The 19,766-nt window shown below is 38.4% G+C and overlaps 1 protein-coding gene across 2 annotated transcripts in view; it reads left to right on the top strand.

Annotated features, from left to right (window-relative positions):
- EPB41L4A (erythrocyte membrane protein band 4.1 like 4A) overlaps nt 1-19,766 on the top strand; it is a 137,130-nt gene that overhangs the window by 81,847 nt on the left and 35,517 nt on the right. For both annotated transcript variants that reach the window (XM_035562626.2, XM_050716467.1), the window contains exons 10-12: nt 8,339-8,430; nt 9,359-9,436; nt 14,570-14,682. In XM_035562626.2, coding sequence (XP_035418519.1) covers nt 8,339-8,430; nt 9,359-9,436; nt 14,570-14,682 — 283 coding nt within the window. The remainder of the gene's footprint in view (nt 1-8,338; nt 8,431-9,358; nt 9,437-14,569; nt 14,683-19,766) is intronic.

The following is a 19,766-nucleotide window of genomic DNA, read 5'->3' as shown; positions in this document are numbered from 1 at the left end:
GATATTTATCATTTATGCAGCATGGGGGGTGAGGAGGAGAAAGTGTTCAGGATGTACCGAAATTTAGAAAGTGAAATAAAGCAAATAATTGCAATCAATCTGTGATTTTTGGTATCTGGTTCAGTTGTAAGTTTAATCTGCTAATTTTTATTTTTATTGGAAAATACTTTGTAGGCTTCCTTGGAAAATCAGGATTGAAAGTTTATAGACAGAATAGTTTTGTAAGAAGTATAGTATTCTACTTATTGTCTATGCATGTTCATTCATCTTTGTAGTGGTTGTTAGTCTCATCCATGATTTTCTGTGAGGCCATTTGATGCCTTCAGTACATGCTGGGAAATGTGAGCATACTGATGACTGGTTGTGCTGGTTCTGTTATGAATAACGTATTTTGTGCTTGTGCAAACGTACTGGCAAGTTTTGCTTTTGTTACTCCTAAGTGGCTTGGTGTAGTGATCCATGAGTAGTCTATTTCTGATGATGCATTTGTTGAAATCAGAGAGCTGTTTGAAGGCTGGGGGAAGGTTGGGAAAACTTTTCTCAGTGTTTCACTTGCAGGGTGAATGCCTGTTCATGTGCAAACAGGTCCTAGTTTGACTTTGTGTGGATTGCTGTGTAGTGATGCTGTACTTTCTGTTTGGCACATATGTATACTTTTTTTTCTTTTTTTTTTAACATGTGGAATTGCAAAGTTTTAATGTGGTGAACAAAAAAAATGGGACCTTTGGGAAATGTGCATAAGTTTAGTTTGTGGATATTGATGGCTCGTGAGTACTTGCTGTTGTGATTTTAAGACAAACACTTTGACAGCACTTGGTAATTTCAAGTCTCGACAGGTACTTTTAGGAAACTGTTTAAGAGAACAGTAAATACAAGGGTGTGTCCCATCATTATAATCTACATTGCAGCTAACACTCATTTGAAGTGTTTCTACAGTGCTTCATACTCTAGCTAGTAAAGGAAATGCCAAAATGGCCCAGAAATACCTTACTCTCCTTTTTGGTAAACATTCTGGTGGTGGTACTTAGAAAGAAATTATTGATTAGAACAAGTAAACAGTAGTCTTAATCTCTGGATTAAAGCCAATGGTAACTATTTTTGGTGTTCTGCACCCTAAGGAGGAAAAAAGGATCAGATTACTTATATGACTACAAGTTCCAATACTCCCTGAAACTTTATTCACAAATGCCTTTTATTCCTTCATATTTTGAAATAAATGCTATCGCTTTGTTTTTCCCCATGGGACTTGAGTTTGTATTATATGATAGGAGGGTAAATATGCCACTTTTCTTTGTTCTGCATCCTGGGATATCACTGCACAGCACAGGGCATTAATACTTCACTTGTTACAGTTGTGGCGTACCAAGTCTGGAATGTGTAAGTCATTTCTAGGCAATTCATTTACTAGGAAGATATTGCCAGACTTTGAAGGAGGTAAAGGGCGCCAGAAGTGGTCAAAAGAAAGATTTGGAGAGCTGTTTCTACTCTTGTCTCCCTGTCCTGGAAAGATAACCTTTTTTTTTTTTTTTTTTTTCCTTTTACCGTTTGATGAAGTAAACACAGTGGACTTAAAAGGATGTGTTTTGAAATTTTAAGTACATAAATCTTTTCGAGTACAGACTGAAATGGATATGAGTCTAAGAAAATTTGAAGGGAGAAATGTTCGGAGGGATGAGTTATTAACAAGTATGAGACAAGGAGCACAATTGCATAAAGAAAAAACAATCCAAACATCAGTGAAAAGCTTCAGAGGCAATGGCATTTGTGAGGAACACTCTCCATAGGAAATAGGTGGAAGCATGCTGTCTACTAAACTAGTTGGAAAGCATGCCAGAAAATATTAGGGAGAGGTGAAATAATGGAGACTTTCCCACATTTTAGTTGGATCTTTATGACATATAGCAAAGGAGTTAACATCACACAGTAAGAACAGCTTATTATTATTTCAGAGTGCTTTGTGTGATTTGCATTTTCCATATCATGGTGAAAACTCTGTGAAGGATGGATTGTCACTCATGTTTCCACACACTAGCTACTTTTACATTGACAGGCACCTTTCTGGGGTACATGCATGTGTTCATCAAGAGGAAGTCTTTCGTGCTTTTAGTGCCTGTGAAGTGTTGTTCTTCCCCTGAATGGGGTTTCTTATGGGAACATCTTTGATATTCTTTCTGAGAGTATCGTCTTTGAGATATCTTCTGAGAATATCGTCTTTGATATTCTTTTCTTCATATTTGTCTGAGTTTTTTTTCAAACCTACCAGAAGACTTGGAGCAAGTCCCATTAAATGAGTGGAAGTGAACATCCTGATCTCCTTGACAGGTTTAGAAATGTCAGTCTAAATGTACAGCTCCATGTCCGTGAGCTGTCTTAGAAATATATCTGTGGGGTGCCTGTGTCAAAATAAATTATTTATGGCTGCTGCTGCTGAGCTTACTCTGTTTGCTTTGTTTCGCTTTTCATAAACTTGATGATTTAATGAGCATGAGATATTTATACTTACTCTCTTACAATAAAATGAGGTGCTTTACCTTTCCTGTTTTGTAGGGTAGGCTCTTGTAATTTTGCAGATATCTTCTATAAGGACATTTCCTGATTTCCTGTGTATTTAACTTGTTTATTCTGTGTGTTTTTCCTACATACCTGTTGCTATTGTGTGCAAGCATGGCTATTGATATTTTGATTTTATCTTTCACTGCTTTGCCTGTATTATATTTTTTCTCCTTAAGACTCTTGCTGTTCACCCTTCGTAAACATAATACTGCCCTGAGTATTTGCCCGTCAGTGACTTATCCTGACATGTGAGATGTTGAGACCTGGAACAGGTGAAAGAAACTCTTTTTCAGTAATGTTAATCATTGAATCAATATTTCATTGTCCCCTGACTGGACACGTGCTTTGAATTCTGAGACAGAACCACGAGGGCTTTCTGTGAACCCATGAAGTAACAGCATGAAACGAGGAACCTTGTCTCTGGTGTGGGTGGCACAGGAGGATTCTCTGAACACAGCAAACAGTTGCAGAGAATTTTTGAAGGTGATGAAAGGGTATTTTCATGCAGGTTCCCTTAAGAAAATCAAGACATAAATCTGATACTTGTGCATAATTCCTGGTAGCATACATGCCTGTTGAGCAGCCTTGCTAGAAATGATCCAGCAATACAGGTGGCTGCGGAAGGCCCTTGCTGCAATAAAACAGGGCCTGATCCCAAAGGATGTGCTGCCTAAAGATGAGTGGTTGGAGGGAATGCAGCTCATTCTCTGTTCTTCCTCTGTGTGAGGAACACAGCTTTCTTTTCAGGTTTCTCTCAGCTAAGCAAGTGAACAAAATAGAGAAGAACATGGTTTGATTTTATAGGCTGGGAACTTAGATGTAATAATGTGCAGGAGTTAGAGACATGCAGCTTTTTTGCCTGTAGGTACCAAGTACTTCTGTAGGGCTCCCTGCAACCCCATACTGTTTTCTGTAACAGCACCTTTTACTTTGGTTGCACTGTGTCTGAACATGTAAGTGAATGATTTCATCCCTTCCCAGAATTTATGCAAAGTTTCTGTCACTGCAACTTTTCATGTTTCTCCTTCACCAAACCAGAAAGTGTTGAATGTGCAAAAGACTTGTTTTCATTATTTCTTGTTTGAAGAGAAGGGTCTTTTGGCAGTCTGAAATTTTTGTTTTGAGGGATTTTGAAATTTGGTTTACTTCAAGTCAGAACAAGCCCACAAACAGTGCAATTAAAATGATTTACACATTTTCAAGGACATGTTTTCCTCTGTAATCTTTCTTAGTCAAATGAAGAGGCTCAGCTGAATTCATAAGGTGCAGTAGGTAAAGAGTGTTTTCATGAGCAATATGAATCACTGATGAATACTAGAAGAATTTCAGGGCAATTCCAAAGCACATAATAGTCCACATTCTGGTGGCTGAAACTTTTTTAAATACAAGATTTTTGTGTTCTTTTAAATTGTCTTGGAAAACACTGGAAGTATATTTTTTCCTTCATTCCTTCCTTCCTTTCTTCCTGCCTTCCTTCCTTCCTTCCTTACCTGCTTTTCATAAATGTTAGAAGTCTGAAAAATAATTGCATTAATAAGGTGGTCCAGTTAGACCCTTTCTTGACTATCACACACTATATTCCACCTTGAGTTACAAATTCTAAGCAGGAACTTTAATTTGATTTACTCCTCTTCCTGTTTCTTGAGAAGATTTAACAAGGGATGAAGAGATGTTCTTCCTTTTCTGAAGTCCAGTTTAGCATATTTTTCCATTGGATACAAAAACAGAAATCTGAACTTTGCTATGGCTTAAGAATTACAAATGACTTTTGTATCATTTGTACCCACTGATGCCAAAGTGGTCATGGAGGCTGGAGGTGAGCAAGTCCAGTGATGTTAATATAGGGCTGGTATTTTTTAGTTGACTGGATTTTTTTTCCTTTATTAAACCATTTTTGAGTCAAAAATTGTAAGAATGGCTTATCTTGATAGTAAAATTTTCAGTAATGAACAATTTTGAAGGAGAACTACAATAAAAATAAATAAATCCTGGATAAGCCTAAATTCATTACCAGTAAGGTGTTAGTGTGTTTTTTCTATGTTCCTTCTTAGTATTTATTTAAATTGCTATAAAATGAGGCATAGATACTTTTGTTTTGATCTTGATATGCTTCATACAAACTGGCACATCATTAATGATTTTAATTCCTGATTTTTTTCTTAAAGATTGACCTTATGTAACTGGTAATACATTGTCCATTATGTAAGCTATGACTGGTATGCATTATGTAAATATATAAAGACAGAATATTTCCCATTGGAGTTAACAATTGATAGTATCCAGGTGTGTGCCAGACCTGGCACAAATATTAAACAATAATGTTTTGAAGCAGTAACTTCAGAGCTACCTTTAGTATTTCTGTTACATGTGAATGCATGTGTATCACATGTATATGCACAGGCAGTATGTTCTGTAGTGGGACAAGGTACCTCCTAATGCTGTATTAATACTTAGTGCCACCAAGAAGAGTGGTGTGTGTGCTGGCAAATTCCTGTTGTGGGGTGTTTTCTGTTTTGTTTATTTTTCTTGAGCTTGGATAGGTGTTGGCCAGTACATATCCTAAGCTGCAGCAGCTAAAGCCTGCTCTGCCTCATGGGTTTTCAACAAGTTTTTGATCTGTGGACTGCCTTGTGGCAACCTATCAAATGTTGGTAGAGCAACGTGCTTCCTGACTCGTCTCCCTCCCAGTGCATTAGCAACTTGCTTTCAGTAAGCAGGGGGATGTGGTGGAGTGCTGCACCAACTACCAGCTGCTTCGTGGAGTTCTCAAAGGTGCTGCCAGGCCAGTCTTCTAGCTGACTGGAGAGGCAGCATAAAGCAGTAAAGGGCCCTGGCTGCACATTTGGGAGCCCTTTCTTAAGCATGTAGTGTAGTCAAGCTATGGGCATCCCCTGTGCTGTTCTGTCTGTCCCTCCTCCCGTGAGTAAAAATGGTGGTGAGGCTATGGCAGCATGAGCTCTAAGGATGCTTTAGAGATGGCAGGACAAGCTTTTAAAGCATTTGAAAGGAGAGGAGTGTTCAGTGTATGTCCTTGCAGTGTTTCAGCCTCTTGTGTTCTCAGGACTAGGAGAAGGTAATCAAACAGCTCAATAGCCAGCCACTTCAGCAAGTCACAGACGTGATCAAAAAATCACCATACAAACGTAAGTGTTTTTCTGCTTGTCTGGTGAGCACAAATGGCTACCCTGAAAGATGAGACAAGCACCGAAGTGAGTGCGAAGCAGAGGGGAGGACTTCAGAGTGTACAGACAGCAAGGGCTGCTCTGGAAGCAGTAGGCTGTGATGGTTTATGATGCCTCATCATTAACACACGGGGCTCTCTGAAAGCCACAGGGTGAGTAGCACGGAGTGGTGTGTGAGGTCCCAGACAATGCAGTATGAGTTTGGAATTGTGATCTCCTGCAAATCACTAGTAAAAATACAGTAGCTATTTGTTTCTTTTGCTTCAGATATATTAGAAAAACAAAAAGACCACTAAACTAGCTCTCATTACCTGTAAAGAAATTACTGTAGTTCAAGCTGAGAAAAATGTTGGGGGTGAATGTTCTAGGCTTTCTTTCCTTTTAGGAAAAAATAACTGTGCTGTTTGGGTTATTATAAGCATCCATTATGAAGCAGTATTTAGTTTTCAGATGTGTGCTTTTCCTTCAAATTCCTGATAACCAGAGTGTGTTATCAGAAAGCTTTTTGGACCCTCCCTTAATTTTTTTTAACCAGTTGTTTTATTTCCCAAATTTGAATTCCATAACATACCTTTTTGATGATTTGTGTTTGTAGGGCTAGGCTGCTTCTTACTTTGATTCTTCAGCCCATGATTGCCACATACTAGATATAGATGTTTCAACACGTAGTTCATCATCAAGTTTTTTACTTGTCAGCTGAGATTAGCTTTCTTCCCCTTGAAAAATAATGCATACAGAGGATGGAATCACTGATGTTTGCTGGTCAGATCTTTCAGTCGTGTGATGATGTAGCTATACCTTCCCCCTTTTAGTCACTGATTAATTTAGATATGTTACGTATCATTTGTTTTACGTATGGAAAATCCTAAAACTCTAACTTTGAAGGAAAAATAGACAAGTAGAACCTTTTATTTGATGGGAATCTTTCCCTCAGTTTCAGTGGCATTCAGGCTAATAGTAAGATATGGCAGAAATACCTTATTTTAAAAACTCACTTAAAAAAAACAACACCTCTGTCCCTGTCCTTCCTGAACTCATGAACTCTCTTCTCCTGGATTTGTATAATTAAATAAATTCAAGTGCAGCACAAGATTCTTTGCCTGAAAGTAGAAGTTAGAAGTGAAGAATGAAGAAAGAGCAAGATCCTGCACATTAAATGTGAGTCAGAGTTCTTTCCTGACAGAAGTTAAAATGAATCATCATATTGCATAAGGTTTTGCAATACCAGAGCCCTGATTTGATATTATTCTTTAAAAGTGGCTACAGTTGTGTGGGTTTAAATGCAAACATACCAGGTAACAGTCTGATGTAGAAACTGTAGTCTAAATTAAATCATTAAATCTTCAACCATGTTTCTGCTGTATGTAAAATAATTGACATTGACATTCCTTCATTAAATTCTTAGTTCCAATGTCACTGAACATAAAAGAGCAGTACGATCTTTCAGTGGGTAGACTCCAGACTTGCCAGAGGGACATGAGCAGTGTAGTTATTCTTGAAAATTCTCGCGTAAATAGATATTTATCTTTGGCAATCTTCTTCAGGAAGTGTTCCCCCGCTTTAGGACTGGTTTTAGGACTTGGCTGCGTTACTGTTACTGACAGTACTGTACCATGCTGAGGATTCACGGTGGAGTCAATGGGACTACTCATTTGTTGTGCAAACAACAGATACGAAATGGAGCACTTGAGTTTACTGAGTGACAGATACATGGAAGTGTATTTTATGTGAACATTGCTAAATGGACTCATTGGAAACAATGAACTCATTGGAAACAAGCACTGTGATGAGTCTGTTGCTTCTTGTCTATTGGAAGCATTTTATAGTTTGTATATGCATGGCTTCTCTTTCATCTCTCCCTGTGGTTTATTGTTTCTGCATGTGTACTGCACTGACTGCCAAACTACCAGTGAATAGATTTTAAGCTTTGTATATCCCTTTTTGTCATCTTCTTTCACATAACTGTTGCCTTTGCAAGTGGTTTTGATGATTTTAACCTTTGACCTTTTTGCAAGTATTTTGAATCACAGTGAAGTTAGCTAATTTTTGTTTCTTTATCTTTCCTTTGTCTCATCTTTTTGATATCCAGTTTTATGTCATTTCTCCTCTACATGCATGTCTTGTGCATTTTTCCTGTGTTGTTGCTTCATAGTACTTATCACAAATTTTGAGTTTCTCTCCCTAGCTTATTCCTGTCCTTGTGCATATTGCTAAGCAGAGCTTTAGGAAGATTATATTTTTCATTTGAGGTGCAGTCAGGAAAGATCTGAAGTGAACTATATGAAAAACCTTTGTGCTTTTTTGTTAGGAAGAAAGCTGACATCTATAAACCAGAATCAAGGAACAGAACTGTTTCAATAATCATCTTGCTGTTCTGTTTTTTATATCTAAGGAATCAATTCCTTAAATAATTACTTTCAGCCAATGAGAAACCAAAAAGAAGAACTATTTTAAATGAACAATTGTAGAGAATTATATAACCTGATTTATTCATATTTATGTCTTTTCTTATGTGCATTTATATGAGATGGCAAGTTCTTGTGTTCTTTTTTCACTGGCAAAATCCCTCATATCAATATTGATTTGTTTCCTTTTGTCTTCAGTGCAATGAAACTTCCTTCTTTTTTGAAGCACGTGATAAGATCACCTGCAAACATCTCTGGAAATGCTGTGTAGAACATCATACGTTTTTCAGGTGAGTGATGCTGTAGTTGCGGCTTTTCAACCAAAAGGAGAAAGCCAATGTTGAATAAGAACCTATCATGCTTCCAGCCTGGCAAAACATTTTGCGTCCTGATTATAAAATGTTCTTAAAAGCTGATGCCTTCTGTTTTCTTTTGATGATATAAAACAAACATTTAGAAATCTTCAGGTAATTCAATGGTTTATTTTGTCTTAGATTTTTTTTTTTGATACAGTATTTCAAGTTGCACAAAGTAGGTTTTAACTGAAGTATCCACATATATATAAAGCAGAATTTAAGCTGTTATACACATGTGTACATATTTAAGCACTAAATTCTCTGTAGCAGCATTGACTTGCAGCTTTTTGTTTTCACATAGAACTATTTCCTGTGATTTTTGATTAGGATTCTTTTACAGTGCACAGAATTTTTGGTTTTTGAGAGAAGAGCTCCCTTAAATTCTATAATGTTTTGCTGACTTACCAAAGAGTATAAAATGTTTCTGGTATTACAGATCTCAAAATGCTTTCTTCTACTGTTGCAAAAACACTAGCAGAAGTGCGCAAGGGCCTGCGGCTAGGAAGGGATGCTTGGTGTTGGCTTTAGCAATGCTGTGAATGTGTGAGCTCAGAATTCCTGCCACAGTCTCATTACTGTGGCATGATGGTTTTGCCTGCTCCTATGAAATATGAAGCAAAAGGCTTTACACTAGACCCTGAAATAAATAGATACATAATCAAAAGAGGAGGGCATAAACATGTTGCTTTGTGGAGCTATCAACCCCACAAAAGTCTGTCTGGAGGTGGGGATGAAGAGGAACAAGCAGAAAATTACTTCTCTGGAATTTAGAGTTTGTATTTCTCTTTCCTTTTCTTGGGAACGAGGGCTGAAACCTACTTGTACAACTCACTCTGTTTTATTTTTTTTTTGAACTGCATAGAGTGCCAGAGAATGAATCAAGCTCGCTGTCAAGAAAATTCAGCAAGTTTGGATCCATAGGTTATAAACATCGATACAGGTAAATTTATTTAATTGTTTAAACTTCTTTTCAGTTAATTCCTTCTCCTCTTCTCTTCCAATGTAAGAAAAACCTCACCCAGACAATAAGTCAGGGTAGTTTTGTTCACAAAGCAAGAATCAGGGCCACTTGACAAGGCTGCGTTTGGGGACAAATTTGAAAGTTACTTCTCAATGTCTGGATTCCCAGAGCTGGCTAGGGCCTGCTGGAGCTCATAGTGAAGGTGAGAGTAGCCCTGGCAAAGCTTTAAGTCAAAATATCATTATAAGTCATGAAATTATGTTTGTGCCCTAAAGGTTTTTTTTTCTGACAACCGAGAAATACCAAAATGGGGAGGCATGTTGGCTGCTGCCTTTATTCTAGGAATTAGATAATGAATGCAGAAAAGTGTAGAAAATCTGTAGCCGTGCAGTCCTTCTTTAATGCTGCAGTAACCTAGCAGTCGAGCTCCTGCAAGGGCTCTTGATCTGGATGGTTATATTTAATCTTGTAGCAGCAGAATTGATGTAGTGCTGTAGATTTAATAACATAAATAAGGGCAGATCTCAAGGGAGGTGGGCATGTCTTTTCTAACTGGAGTGGCTGGGAAAAATTGGATAAGCTTTCAAGGCCGCAAACCTTGAAAGAAGCAGTATCTTCCAGGGTAAGGATGTATAGGGAGTACTTACTCTCAATTTCAGCTGGAGTTAACCCAGCAGGCAGTGTGACATAAAGGGTAGTTAATAGGGTGGTACAGTGGCAGAAGTGGTAAGCAGAGTGGGTTTAAGATGCTCTAGCTGCAGGGACACAAAAGACTAGAATAATATAGGATATAGAAAAAAATGCAATATGTAAGAAACCCAGTAGTTTTTCTTGAGTTTTATGTTCTTAAGTCTGTTGAAATAACAGTCTTTGTAGGCACTGGATTTGGCAATTGGAGACCACTGCTTTAAATTCAGTTCTGTCACATTGGCTGAGCAATTTTGAGCCACATAATTTATATCTGACTTTTAGAATTGCTTTAGAGTTTGGTATTCAGTAAACCTGAAAGGAAGGATTGAGAGCAGCAAATCAAAATCATATCTGAAAGCCAGTCCCCTTTCTTTTTTCCATTTCCGTTTTTCCTGTGGGTCAATTAGGAATAAAGGTAGTTTTTCATCTTCTATAGTTATTTTGAAGCTGCTGGCTGAAAAGGCCCTATTTGCTATAATGATTTATTCTAGAGGTGTTTTCCACAACCTGCAAATACAGCAGATTTGTTTAGGTTTATTTTTTGGCTTGTCTGTCTGTCTGTCTTTCCTGTCTATATTTCCACCATCACTCATGAAATACATGGATCGTCATGGGTAAGAGTGATGATCATTATTTGTTAGGCAGCTCTTTGTCACTGCTTGCTGGGAAGATTTTCTGAAAACAAGAAAACCATCCCCCTCACTGAATCTATCAGCTCCTGGACTGGAGTTAGTAGCTGTGGTAGCTACTAATAGCAGTGTGTAATGGTAGCACTATTACACTTGTCTTCAGTCAATAAGAATTCAGAGTCATCTCTCTGTTACTCTTAGATTTAAAATCTTGATTGTAGGGAAGGTGTTGCTGGTGGGGAAATGACTATGCCAGTGCTGAGCCTGAGCTCATATGACTGATTCTGGACTGTTTCCAGCTAGGATCACTGGTGTGCTTCTGTTCCATCCTCTCCAACATATTTCATCATAACCCAAATTATTTAGGTTGTTGTGTGGTCTGACATGACCCAGCTTCTCCTTTTTCTAGATGATAGAGGAATGATTTTACTGCCTTTGGGATTTCTAGTTTGATCCTGACCTTCAAAGCTCCATCAGTGAAACTGGATAGGAGCCCACTTAATTTCTGCCAGAGTACCGAGGATGAGAGCATGAGTTTCCCCTCTTGTACCATATTGGCAGATTGGAGCAGGGCAGTGTGCTGTGGGAAGTGAAAACTTTGTATCTTCCAGGATATTCCTCTGAATTTTAAAATGCTGTGAAGCAGTTAGTACATTTGACGTATTCCTGTCAGTGGTATGTCTAAGTTCCTCTTCCTTGGCCAATGTACATATTTTATTATTTTTTTTCTTATTTTATATTTTTAATAAGTTCCAAGGATGGAACTTATTGGTTCCATTGCTATGGATTGCAGTTCTGAAATGGTAATTATTACTGACAACTATGTTTATAATGATAATTTTTTCTAGAGCATTTTAAAGTATATTTTTCTCATCTAGTATGAAGTGTACCCTGTTTTGCTTCAGTGTTTGACTTTCATTTGACCTGAGTGGATGCTCTAGTACATGTGGATTGTGACACCTATTTACACCGCATTGATTACACAGAGCTAGTGATAAATAGTGATCATAGAATCATAGCACGGTTTGGGTTGGAAGGGACCTTAAAGACCATATTGTTCCAACCCCAGTGCCATGGGCAGGGACACCTTCCACTAGACCAGGTTGCTTAAAGTCCCATCCAGCCTGGCCTTGAACACTTCCAGGGATGGGGAATCCACAACCTCTTTGGGCAACCTGTTCTCACCACTCACTAAGTAAAGAATTTCTTCCTTATGTCTATTCTAAACTTACCCTCTTTTAGCTTAAATCCATTACCCCTTGTCCTGTCACTACACTTCCTGACCAAGAGTCCCTCCACAGCCTTCCTGTAGGTCCCGTTTAAGTATTGGATGGCTATTATAAAATCTCCCCAGAGCCTTTTCTTATTTAGTCTGAACAACCCCAACTCTCTCAGCCTGTCTTCATAAGAGAGGTGCTCCAGTCCTCTGATGATCTTTGAGGCCCTCCTGTGGACCTGCTCCAGAAGGCCCATGTCCTTCTTTTGTTGGGTGCCCCAGAGCTGGACGCAGCACTCTAGGTGGGGTCTCACAAGAGTGGAGTAGAGGCGGAGAATCACCTCCTTCTACCTGCTAGCTATGTTTCTTTTGATGCATCCCAGGATCTGGTTGGCTTTCCGGCCGGCAAGTGCACATTGCTCCTGTCTCTGGAATTGCCCCAGCCTAGGTGCAGGACACACTTGGCCTTTGTGAAATTCTTGAGGTTCACACAGGCCCACCTCTCAAGCCGGTCCAGGTCCCTCTGGATGGCATCCCTTCTCTCCAGCATGTCAACTGCACCACACACATTGGGGTCATTGGGAAATGTGCTGAGAGTGCTCTCAATCTCACTGTCCATGTCACCAACAAAGATGATAAACAGCGCTGGTCCCAGTATTTACCCCTGAGGGACACCACTCATCACTGGTATATACCTGGACACTGAGCTGTTGACCGCAACTCTTTGAGTGTGACCATCCAGCCAATTCCTTATCCACCAAGTGGTCCACCCGTGAAATCCATGTTTCTCCATTTTACATACAAGAATGTTGTGTGGGACAGTATCAAGTACTCTGCATAAGTCAAGGTAGACAGCAATAGTTTCTCTTCCCTTATCCATTTGTGCTTAAGTCTATTGTAGAGGGCCACCAGATTAATCAGGCACAATTTGCCCTTGGTGAAGCCATGTTGGCAGTCACTAGTCAACTGTTTATCAAGTGCCTTAGCATAGCTTCCAGGAGGATCTGCTCCATCAGTCTACTGGGCAGAGGTGAGACTGGCTGGCCTGTGGTTCCATAGGTCTTCCTTTTTTCCCTTTTAAAAAATGCATGTGATAATCAAGTGGAGTTTGACAGATTAACTCTTTCTGGAATTCGGAGTGGCAATAATACCATTTTGTATGTGCTTTGAGAATGTTTTCTTTACACTGATTGTCTTCCCTGTTTGCCTTTTGTAGGAAAATTCCATCATTGGGTTGGGTGGTGTGTGTATGGGGACCATAATACTATCCTTTTTCATTTTTTTTTGATCTTCTCATTGGGTGACAGCTTTCCCCGGAAAAAAAAAAAAAAAAAAAAAAAAAACAACCAAAACCAAAAACCCATCTAAAGATCAGATATTTTGTTAAATATGTTGTTTAATATGTGGAGACGTTAGTGTGAGCAGAAGATGTTGTCCCCAGACATTTAGTTAAAACTGTTTCTGGAATTTGTGAGATTGGTGTGGCTGCAAAACTGAAAATTTGAGAGAAAGTGTTTTATGGCTAACTTGGGAGGAAAAAAACACCCTTGAAATTAAATATCAAAAAGCACTATTATTTTGATGTAATGTTAGATTATTTTTTTTGTCCTTTAATCCTTTTACAACTGTTGAGAAGATCATAATTCTGCAGTGCTGACTGCTCCTGTGGGGCTTTTGGTGAAAATGCAATCATCCTAGTGGAGTAGATTCACATAGCTCAGAAAATCTACATCCATAACACCTGTATAATTGCTTGGCACTTGCTAGCGTAGCATGATACCTGATGACTTCTAAGTCATGGAACTGCAGTTGTTACAGCAACTGGGAGTTAATGCTGTTACTTTCTTTATATTGTAAATTTCCAGTAGCAAGCATGGAGTTCTGCGGAGGAATATGGTGTTTGTTTCAAACTTTTGTTATGAACACCTTATTCTGCTTAATCACATGGAGACAGGCATTAGAATGAGCATAGAATAACGCATTTCATTACTTTAAAAATCATGCATTGAGGAAGATCCTTACTTTAAGAGGGGATCAGGTTTTGTATTACAGTTTGCTTTTGCACTGGGTTCTCCATACCCTTTTTACTGGCCTTCCACTGTGGCAGAGCCAGTAGCCCCTTACTGATTGAAAAAGAGCAATGTTAACTGTGTGTTCTCCTGAGATAAAAAACTTACAGAGGGAATTCAGGATCTAAGCAAATTATTATTTATTTGATTACTTACATGAGAAAGTCGTATGTTAGGAGATAAGAGGTTACAAAAGGTCATGCTATCTTAGCCTCTTCCTAGTAAGCTGGCATTTTTTTGTTTGCTTAGATCCTCTAGTAAGTGCCTTTTGTAGAAGAGATTGGCACAAACTGTTGACGACTGTGCCAATGAATGATTCAAAACAAAAGTGAGTTGCAGGCAGGGTAGTGTTACTCTCTGCAGGTGTATCAGAGCTGCAAATGAGAAAGGAATAGCTATCAAAATGTGCTGTCTGAACACCATGCACTTTTTTTCAACCTAAAGATCCTCTGTTTCTTCGAGCAGTTCCCCAAGTGTTTTACACAGTCGATTTTGTTGTGTTTTCAAGTGGCAGGATGTCTCTGCAAATGACCAGAGATCCTTCTGTTCAGCTTCCGCGGCCTGACCAGTGTATTGAAAGAAGTCGCAGTAAGACATACCCGAAAAGGACACAACAGACAGGTAAGTCCTTCTATGCTGTGCCTGTGGAAAGACTTTGTCCCTGGTCTGTGGTTCATTTCACTTTCAAAAGGTGAATCAAAATTGTTGCAGTGTCCTTGAGTATCTCTCAAAATGGATTCTGCCTTCTTTTAGGTCAGTGTTTGTATGTAATGTTAAGTAGATCTGAAAACTCCAACTTTGTGGATAAAAGCAAAAAAGATTTGTGGATCAGATATGGTAAAACATGCATTTGTAGGTCTAACGTAAAGTGTGTTAGGGAAGTTTGAAAATGGGCAGAGAAATACTGTCTCTCTAGTTTTATAATCAAGTGGCTTGGCTGGAATATCATTGTTCCACCTGCTTGACCCGGGCTGCTACTCCCCTACGTCCTTTTCCCAGTTCAGTAAAGCTAGAGCAGTATCCCTTTATTTTGATGTTAAGTGGAGTAGAAGTTAATGCCATGCCCTCTGCAGTTTTAAAATGCTTCAGATTTGTGAATTGGAAATTCACAACTGCATGCTGAAAACACCAGGGGAAGCTGGAAGTTTTTGTAGGCATTAGAGGAAACATGGAAAATGAAGTGCTAATCACAAGAGTCATATGTAAAATAATAAATGTTTACCGAAATCTAGTAATAGGGGCAAAAATCTTTCCTAATGTCAGGTGCCAGTTCTACATGTGACTACATGCATATGCGTAGCTTTGTTTTGACTGTAGTTATACAGATTTCAGTGGAACTCATGCATGGAGTTGGGTACATATGCGCATGTGTGTTAGGGGGTTGGGAACAACTTGCCTGGGCTTTTAAAATGTAAGTAAGCTTTCTTTTCGTCATAGGTTAGTACACCATGACATACTTTTGCGAGGTCTGGATTTTAAAAAGAGGTCAGGTATATACATCTAGAGGTGTCCAATGTTTGTTCTGGATGCCATCTTTTGACTGAAAAATGAAGCCAGTGTGTCCTGCCTTTTAGCTGCAGTGGGTATTGAAATGTAGTGTAACTACAGTTTTTGCCCTTGGAAAATATAAGCAGCTCACAACAGTTTTGTTTGTTTGTTTTTTAAGAGTAAGAAAATAACTGTTTTGCTTTCAGATTTTGGCATCTTTTTGTCAATGATTGCCTAGATGTATGGTTTAATTTTTAGATAGTCCTGTGTGGAGCCAGTAGTTGGACTTGATGATCCTTGTGGGTCTCTTCCAGCTCAGGATGTTCTGTGGCTCATCTATGACTTGTCTCATAGATGCTGTTCAGCCTTGAACCTAGTGACTTAGACTTTTGTTCAGCGGGGCTATCCCATTCTTGGAGTGGTGTTTCAAGATTAATGGCATTTCCCACCTTGTTATTCCCCTGTTCAGCTGTGCAGAAAATTGTGTGGCTATTCAGGGGTAAACTTGTCAGCTGAAACTCAGCCCTTAGTTAAAAATAATGTTTGCCTTAGCACAGGCAGTGAATGTCAGTCAGTATTGCTGTAAGGATGAGTGTGTTGTGCTTGTTGGTGGTTTCAGTGTCTTTAATTGGAACTATGAGGAAACCAGAAACCTTCCTGTGACCTGCTCTGCTCTTGTAATGTGATTCAGAGTTCCCCAGGCAATGCCTGCTTGCTTTGGCGTATTTAAATACTTTGTCTTACTTTGAAGATTTAAAAAAAGATTGTTTTTTTTTTTAACCATCTTATTCATAAGTATTTGTGTAATTTCTATCCCCCCAATCTTGTTGTTTTGCTTTTAATGTGGCTTAATTGATAACCCAAGTGTTTCAAATGTGCAGTTGCTCTCCACTGATGTAGGTTTATTACCTCAAAAGATTTTTAAATTAAATGAATTTGATTCATTTCCCACATTATACACGAGCTAAAGGAAGAGAGCTGTATTATTCAAAATCTATCCTTCTCTGTCAATGAATCTATTTTGAGTCTTAATTTTTTTATTTTGTATCTGGGTATTCATGCTGATAAACCGCTAGTTCTCTTTGTCCATTTAAATGCATTTTCAGACACTGAAGGAAAGTTAATGTCATTTCTCCTCCATGTGACAGACTCCATATGGCAGTCTCTTGCGTGTCACCAGGATAAATGCACCCTTTTCCCCCTAAACTGGATCTTTGACACAGCAGTATTGAGTCCATTTCACTCAGGGAATCAGGTCTATTTGATAGATTTTAAGCAACATTAGGTGAAAAATACTAACCCAATATGTATTTTACTTTTACAAAATATTTTTTTATCAAGAAAATGTGACTGCCGAAGTAAGCAGTCTTAAACACTTAAAACACGTCAGTTAAAAACAGTTAAAAACACTTCAGTCAGGCAAATTTTTAGAGAATAATATGATGTTACATCTTAAAATAAATTTTCCTTTCACATAATGGGATCATGTCAGTGGATCTCATCGATGGCTTGTCCTTTTTTCTTAATTTTGCTTCTAGTATGGTGTAATAAGATTAAATATGCCTTGTTCAACATTTTAAACCATGTGATTTTAGTTTACATCTGCTGGATATTTCTTAAGGTGTTTTCTGCAAATGCCACATAAATTACCATCCAGCTGAACATAGCTTATAATTTATCTTTTTGTAATGAACAGCAGAGTTCCATTTATTCTACCCTCTCACAAACCTGGAGCCCAATAACAGCTTACAAATAGTTACTATTTGTAACTTCCTTCTTGCCTTCTCCAAGTTCAGCGTCTTGCCTCACTTTCTTTACTTTTCTTCCTTTTCTTAAGATTGCAAAGTTAAGCACATGAAACAAATGCTTCTCTTTCTGCAGCCAGTTTAATTAGTTGTTCTGTCACAGACCCAGCGTCATCTGTGTTTTTGGACAATTAGGTCAACCACTAGATACAAATTCATGTCTGTAGCACGTGCCATCTACATTGCTGCTGCTGCTGTAGAGGTTGTAGAGGTCAGTGTGAAGTACTAAAGTCTCTAACCTCCAATATCTCATTAATTTTTTTGTTGTTCCTTTATTTTTTATACATGTTCTGGTGTTACCAGTTGCCCAGTTGCCTAGTATGCATTCTTTTTTTTTTTTTTTTGTCACTTGAATGTAGAGGTTAGCTATAATTTGTGGTAATGAGTGACCAAATGTTTTCTTGTCTTGTAGGTCCATTAAAATGTGCTAAAGTCATTAGGGCTGCAGACACTTGGTGAACTGTGGGTTAAAAGTTGGAGTAGGTACCAAGACAATGATAGAAAAAATATATACATATATATTTGTTTGCAGTTAGTGTGCTTTAGGAGAGCAATTAAAGGACATAATACTGTGAAGGGAGAGAAACTAGCTTTCTTGTATAATAGCCACAGCCATTGAGTGATTCCCTCGATAGGATAGGATGTATAGACAGTTTGGCTTTAGTATGGCAGATTATTTTTCTAGAATCCAGATTACAGTTGCTTAAATTCCAGTAAACTGCATTTTATCACTTGCTTAACTCATACCATATCTCAGCTATGCTAGAATTAGTGGAAAGACCAGTCCAGGAAACTTCACAGACTGTGCAATCAGTGTTTTTATATTAGTGCATTTTTTTCCTTTGTGTATGCTTAGGTTGTTTTTCAAGTGGGTGCTCAAGTGGAGAAAGGTGTTTTGTTTTGTTTTGGGAAGCCTTGAACTTGAGGCATGCATAGCTTGTTTAGTTCGTTTATTCTCCCAGTTTCAGCTGAGAGAGAGTTACAGTCACATTTTGTTCTGGTTGCAAATCATAAACTCAAACAGTGGAACAGGATCACTTATTGTTCTGCCTTACCCTCTTATGGCAAGACTGATAATATTCAGCTTTCGCAATAATGGGTATGGGTTGCTCGATGAAAGAGTTCATTATTCTTTCAACTGAAGGCTGCACTCGAGAAGTTCCTCAGGAACGTTCTCTCTGGACAAACATTGATGTGGCCAGACCTGTTGCCATGGGTCTGAGTTTATTCAGTCCTGGAAAACACATTGCTTAGGGCTTCTTGTTTTTTGCTAGCTGAGGAGTTGATTTGCCAATGCCTTGCACGCTGTGTAGTTGTATAACCACTATAAAGTAAACCCTGGCACTCTGATTTATAAGCCAGGTGGAGAATCAGGAGCAAGTATTACAATTACAATATTGCATGTATTCTTATAGTCTCTAAACTATAGCACCCAGGTGTTCACAATCCCTGCATTGACTGACCTACGGAATATCACAGATAGCTGTCATTATCCTTCTTTGCATGCACCTCAGTGATGGCAGATAGAGCTGTTGGATTGGGGCATTCAAAATCGCCAGTCTTTTCCCAGAAAACTGTGAGATTGGGTTTGAAAGCTAACTTTTACAAACTGATTATTGGGTTAATTGTATCTATTTAGTTATTTACTTTGAGCTTTAGACTTTAAAGGTTATTTGAAATAACAGATTTTCTAAAAGGATGGATGTGACCACTGCTGTATTTCAAGATATGGCAGTCTCAGCAGAAATGAGATGACAGGTATGGAAATTACTTTGGAAAAAAAACCATTATCACAGGACAAGCTAAGTGAGTGTGGACATTTGAAGTCCATTCATTTTTGTAAGCTCTTAGTAACATACAGTGCAAAGCATGAACTCTTACTTCATGGTTTCCTTTTGATCACACTATCTTCTGCCCTCATTAATAGATTTAAATACAAACACTGCTTTCAGATAATGTCAATGAAATTGCTTTAGTTGATAAGAAACAGGCATGACTTAATTAGCTCACCAGGCTCCTAAGATTTTGGGCTTCTGAGTTTTTAAAATCTAGTAGTCTATTTAGATTTGAATGCACAAATCAACGTTAACCTTGCTGTAAATTTAATCAAAGCATGCATTCATGTTTATGGAAAAATTCAGTTCAGTGAACGCTGACAGTAACTTACCTCACAAAAGGCAATCAACCCAAAAAACCTGCTACAAGTTGAAGATTTCTGGTTTTCTAAGGTATTTTGAGAGGCCTATTACCTTGGCATGTAAGAAACAGTAATATAGATAAGACACTGTAATGGGGTTAGTGTTTGGTCAATTTTTCTGGAGTCTGTTCTTTTAGAATAGCCATACTGTGTGATACAGAGATATATGTTGGGAGAACGGTACTGTGACAGTAGTAAAAGACACATGAGGTGGA

Source organism: Cygnus atratus, chromosome Z, assembly GCF_013377495.2.
Source record: "Cygnus atratus isolate AKBS03 ecotype Queensland, Australia chromosome Z, CAtr_DNAZoo_HiC_assembly, whole genome shotgun sequence".
Taxonomy (NCBI): Eukaryota; Metazoa; Chordata; class Aves; order Anseriformes; family Anatidae; genus Cygnus; species Cygnus atratus.
This window is presented reverse-complemented; position numbering and strand designations above follow the sequence as displayed.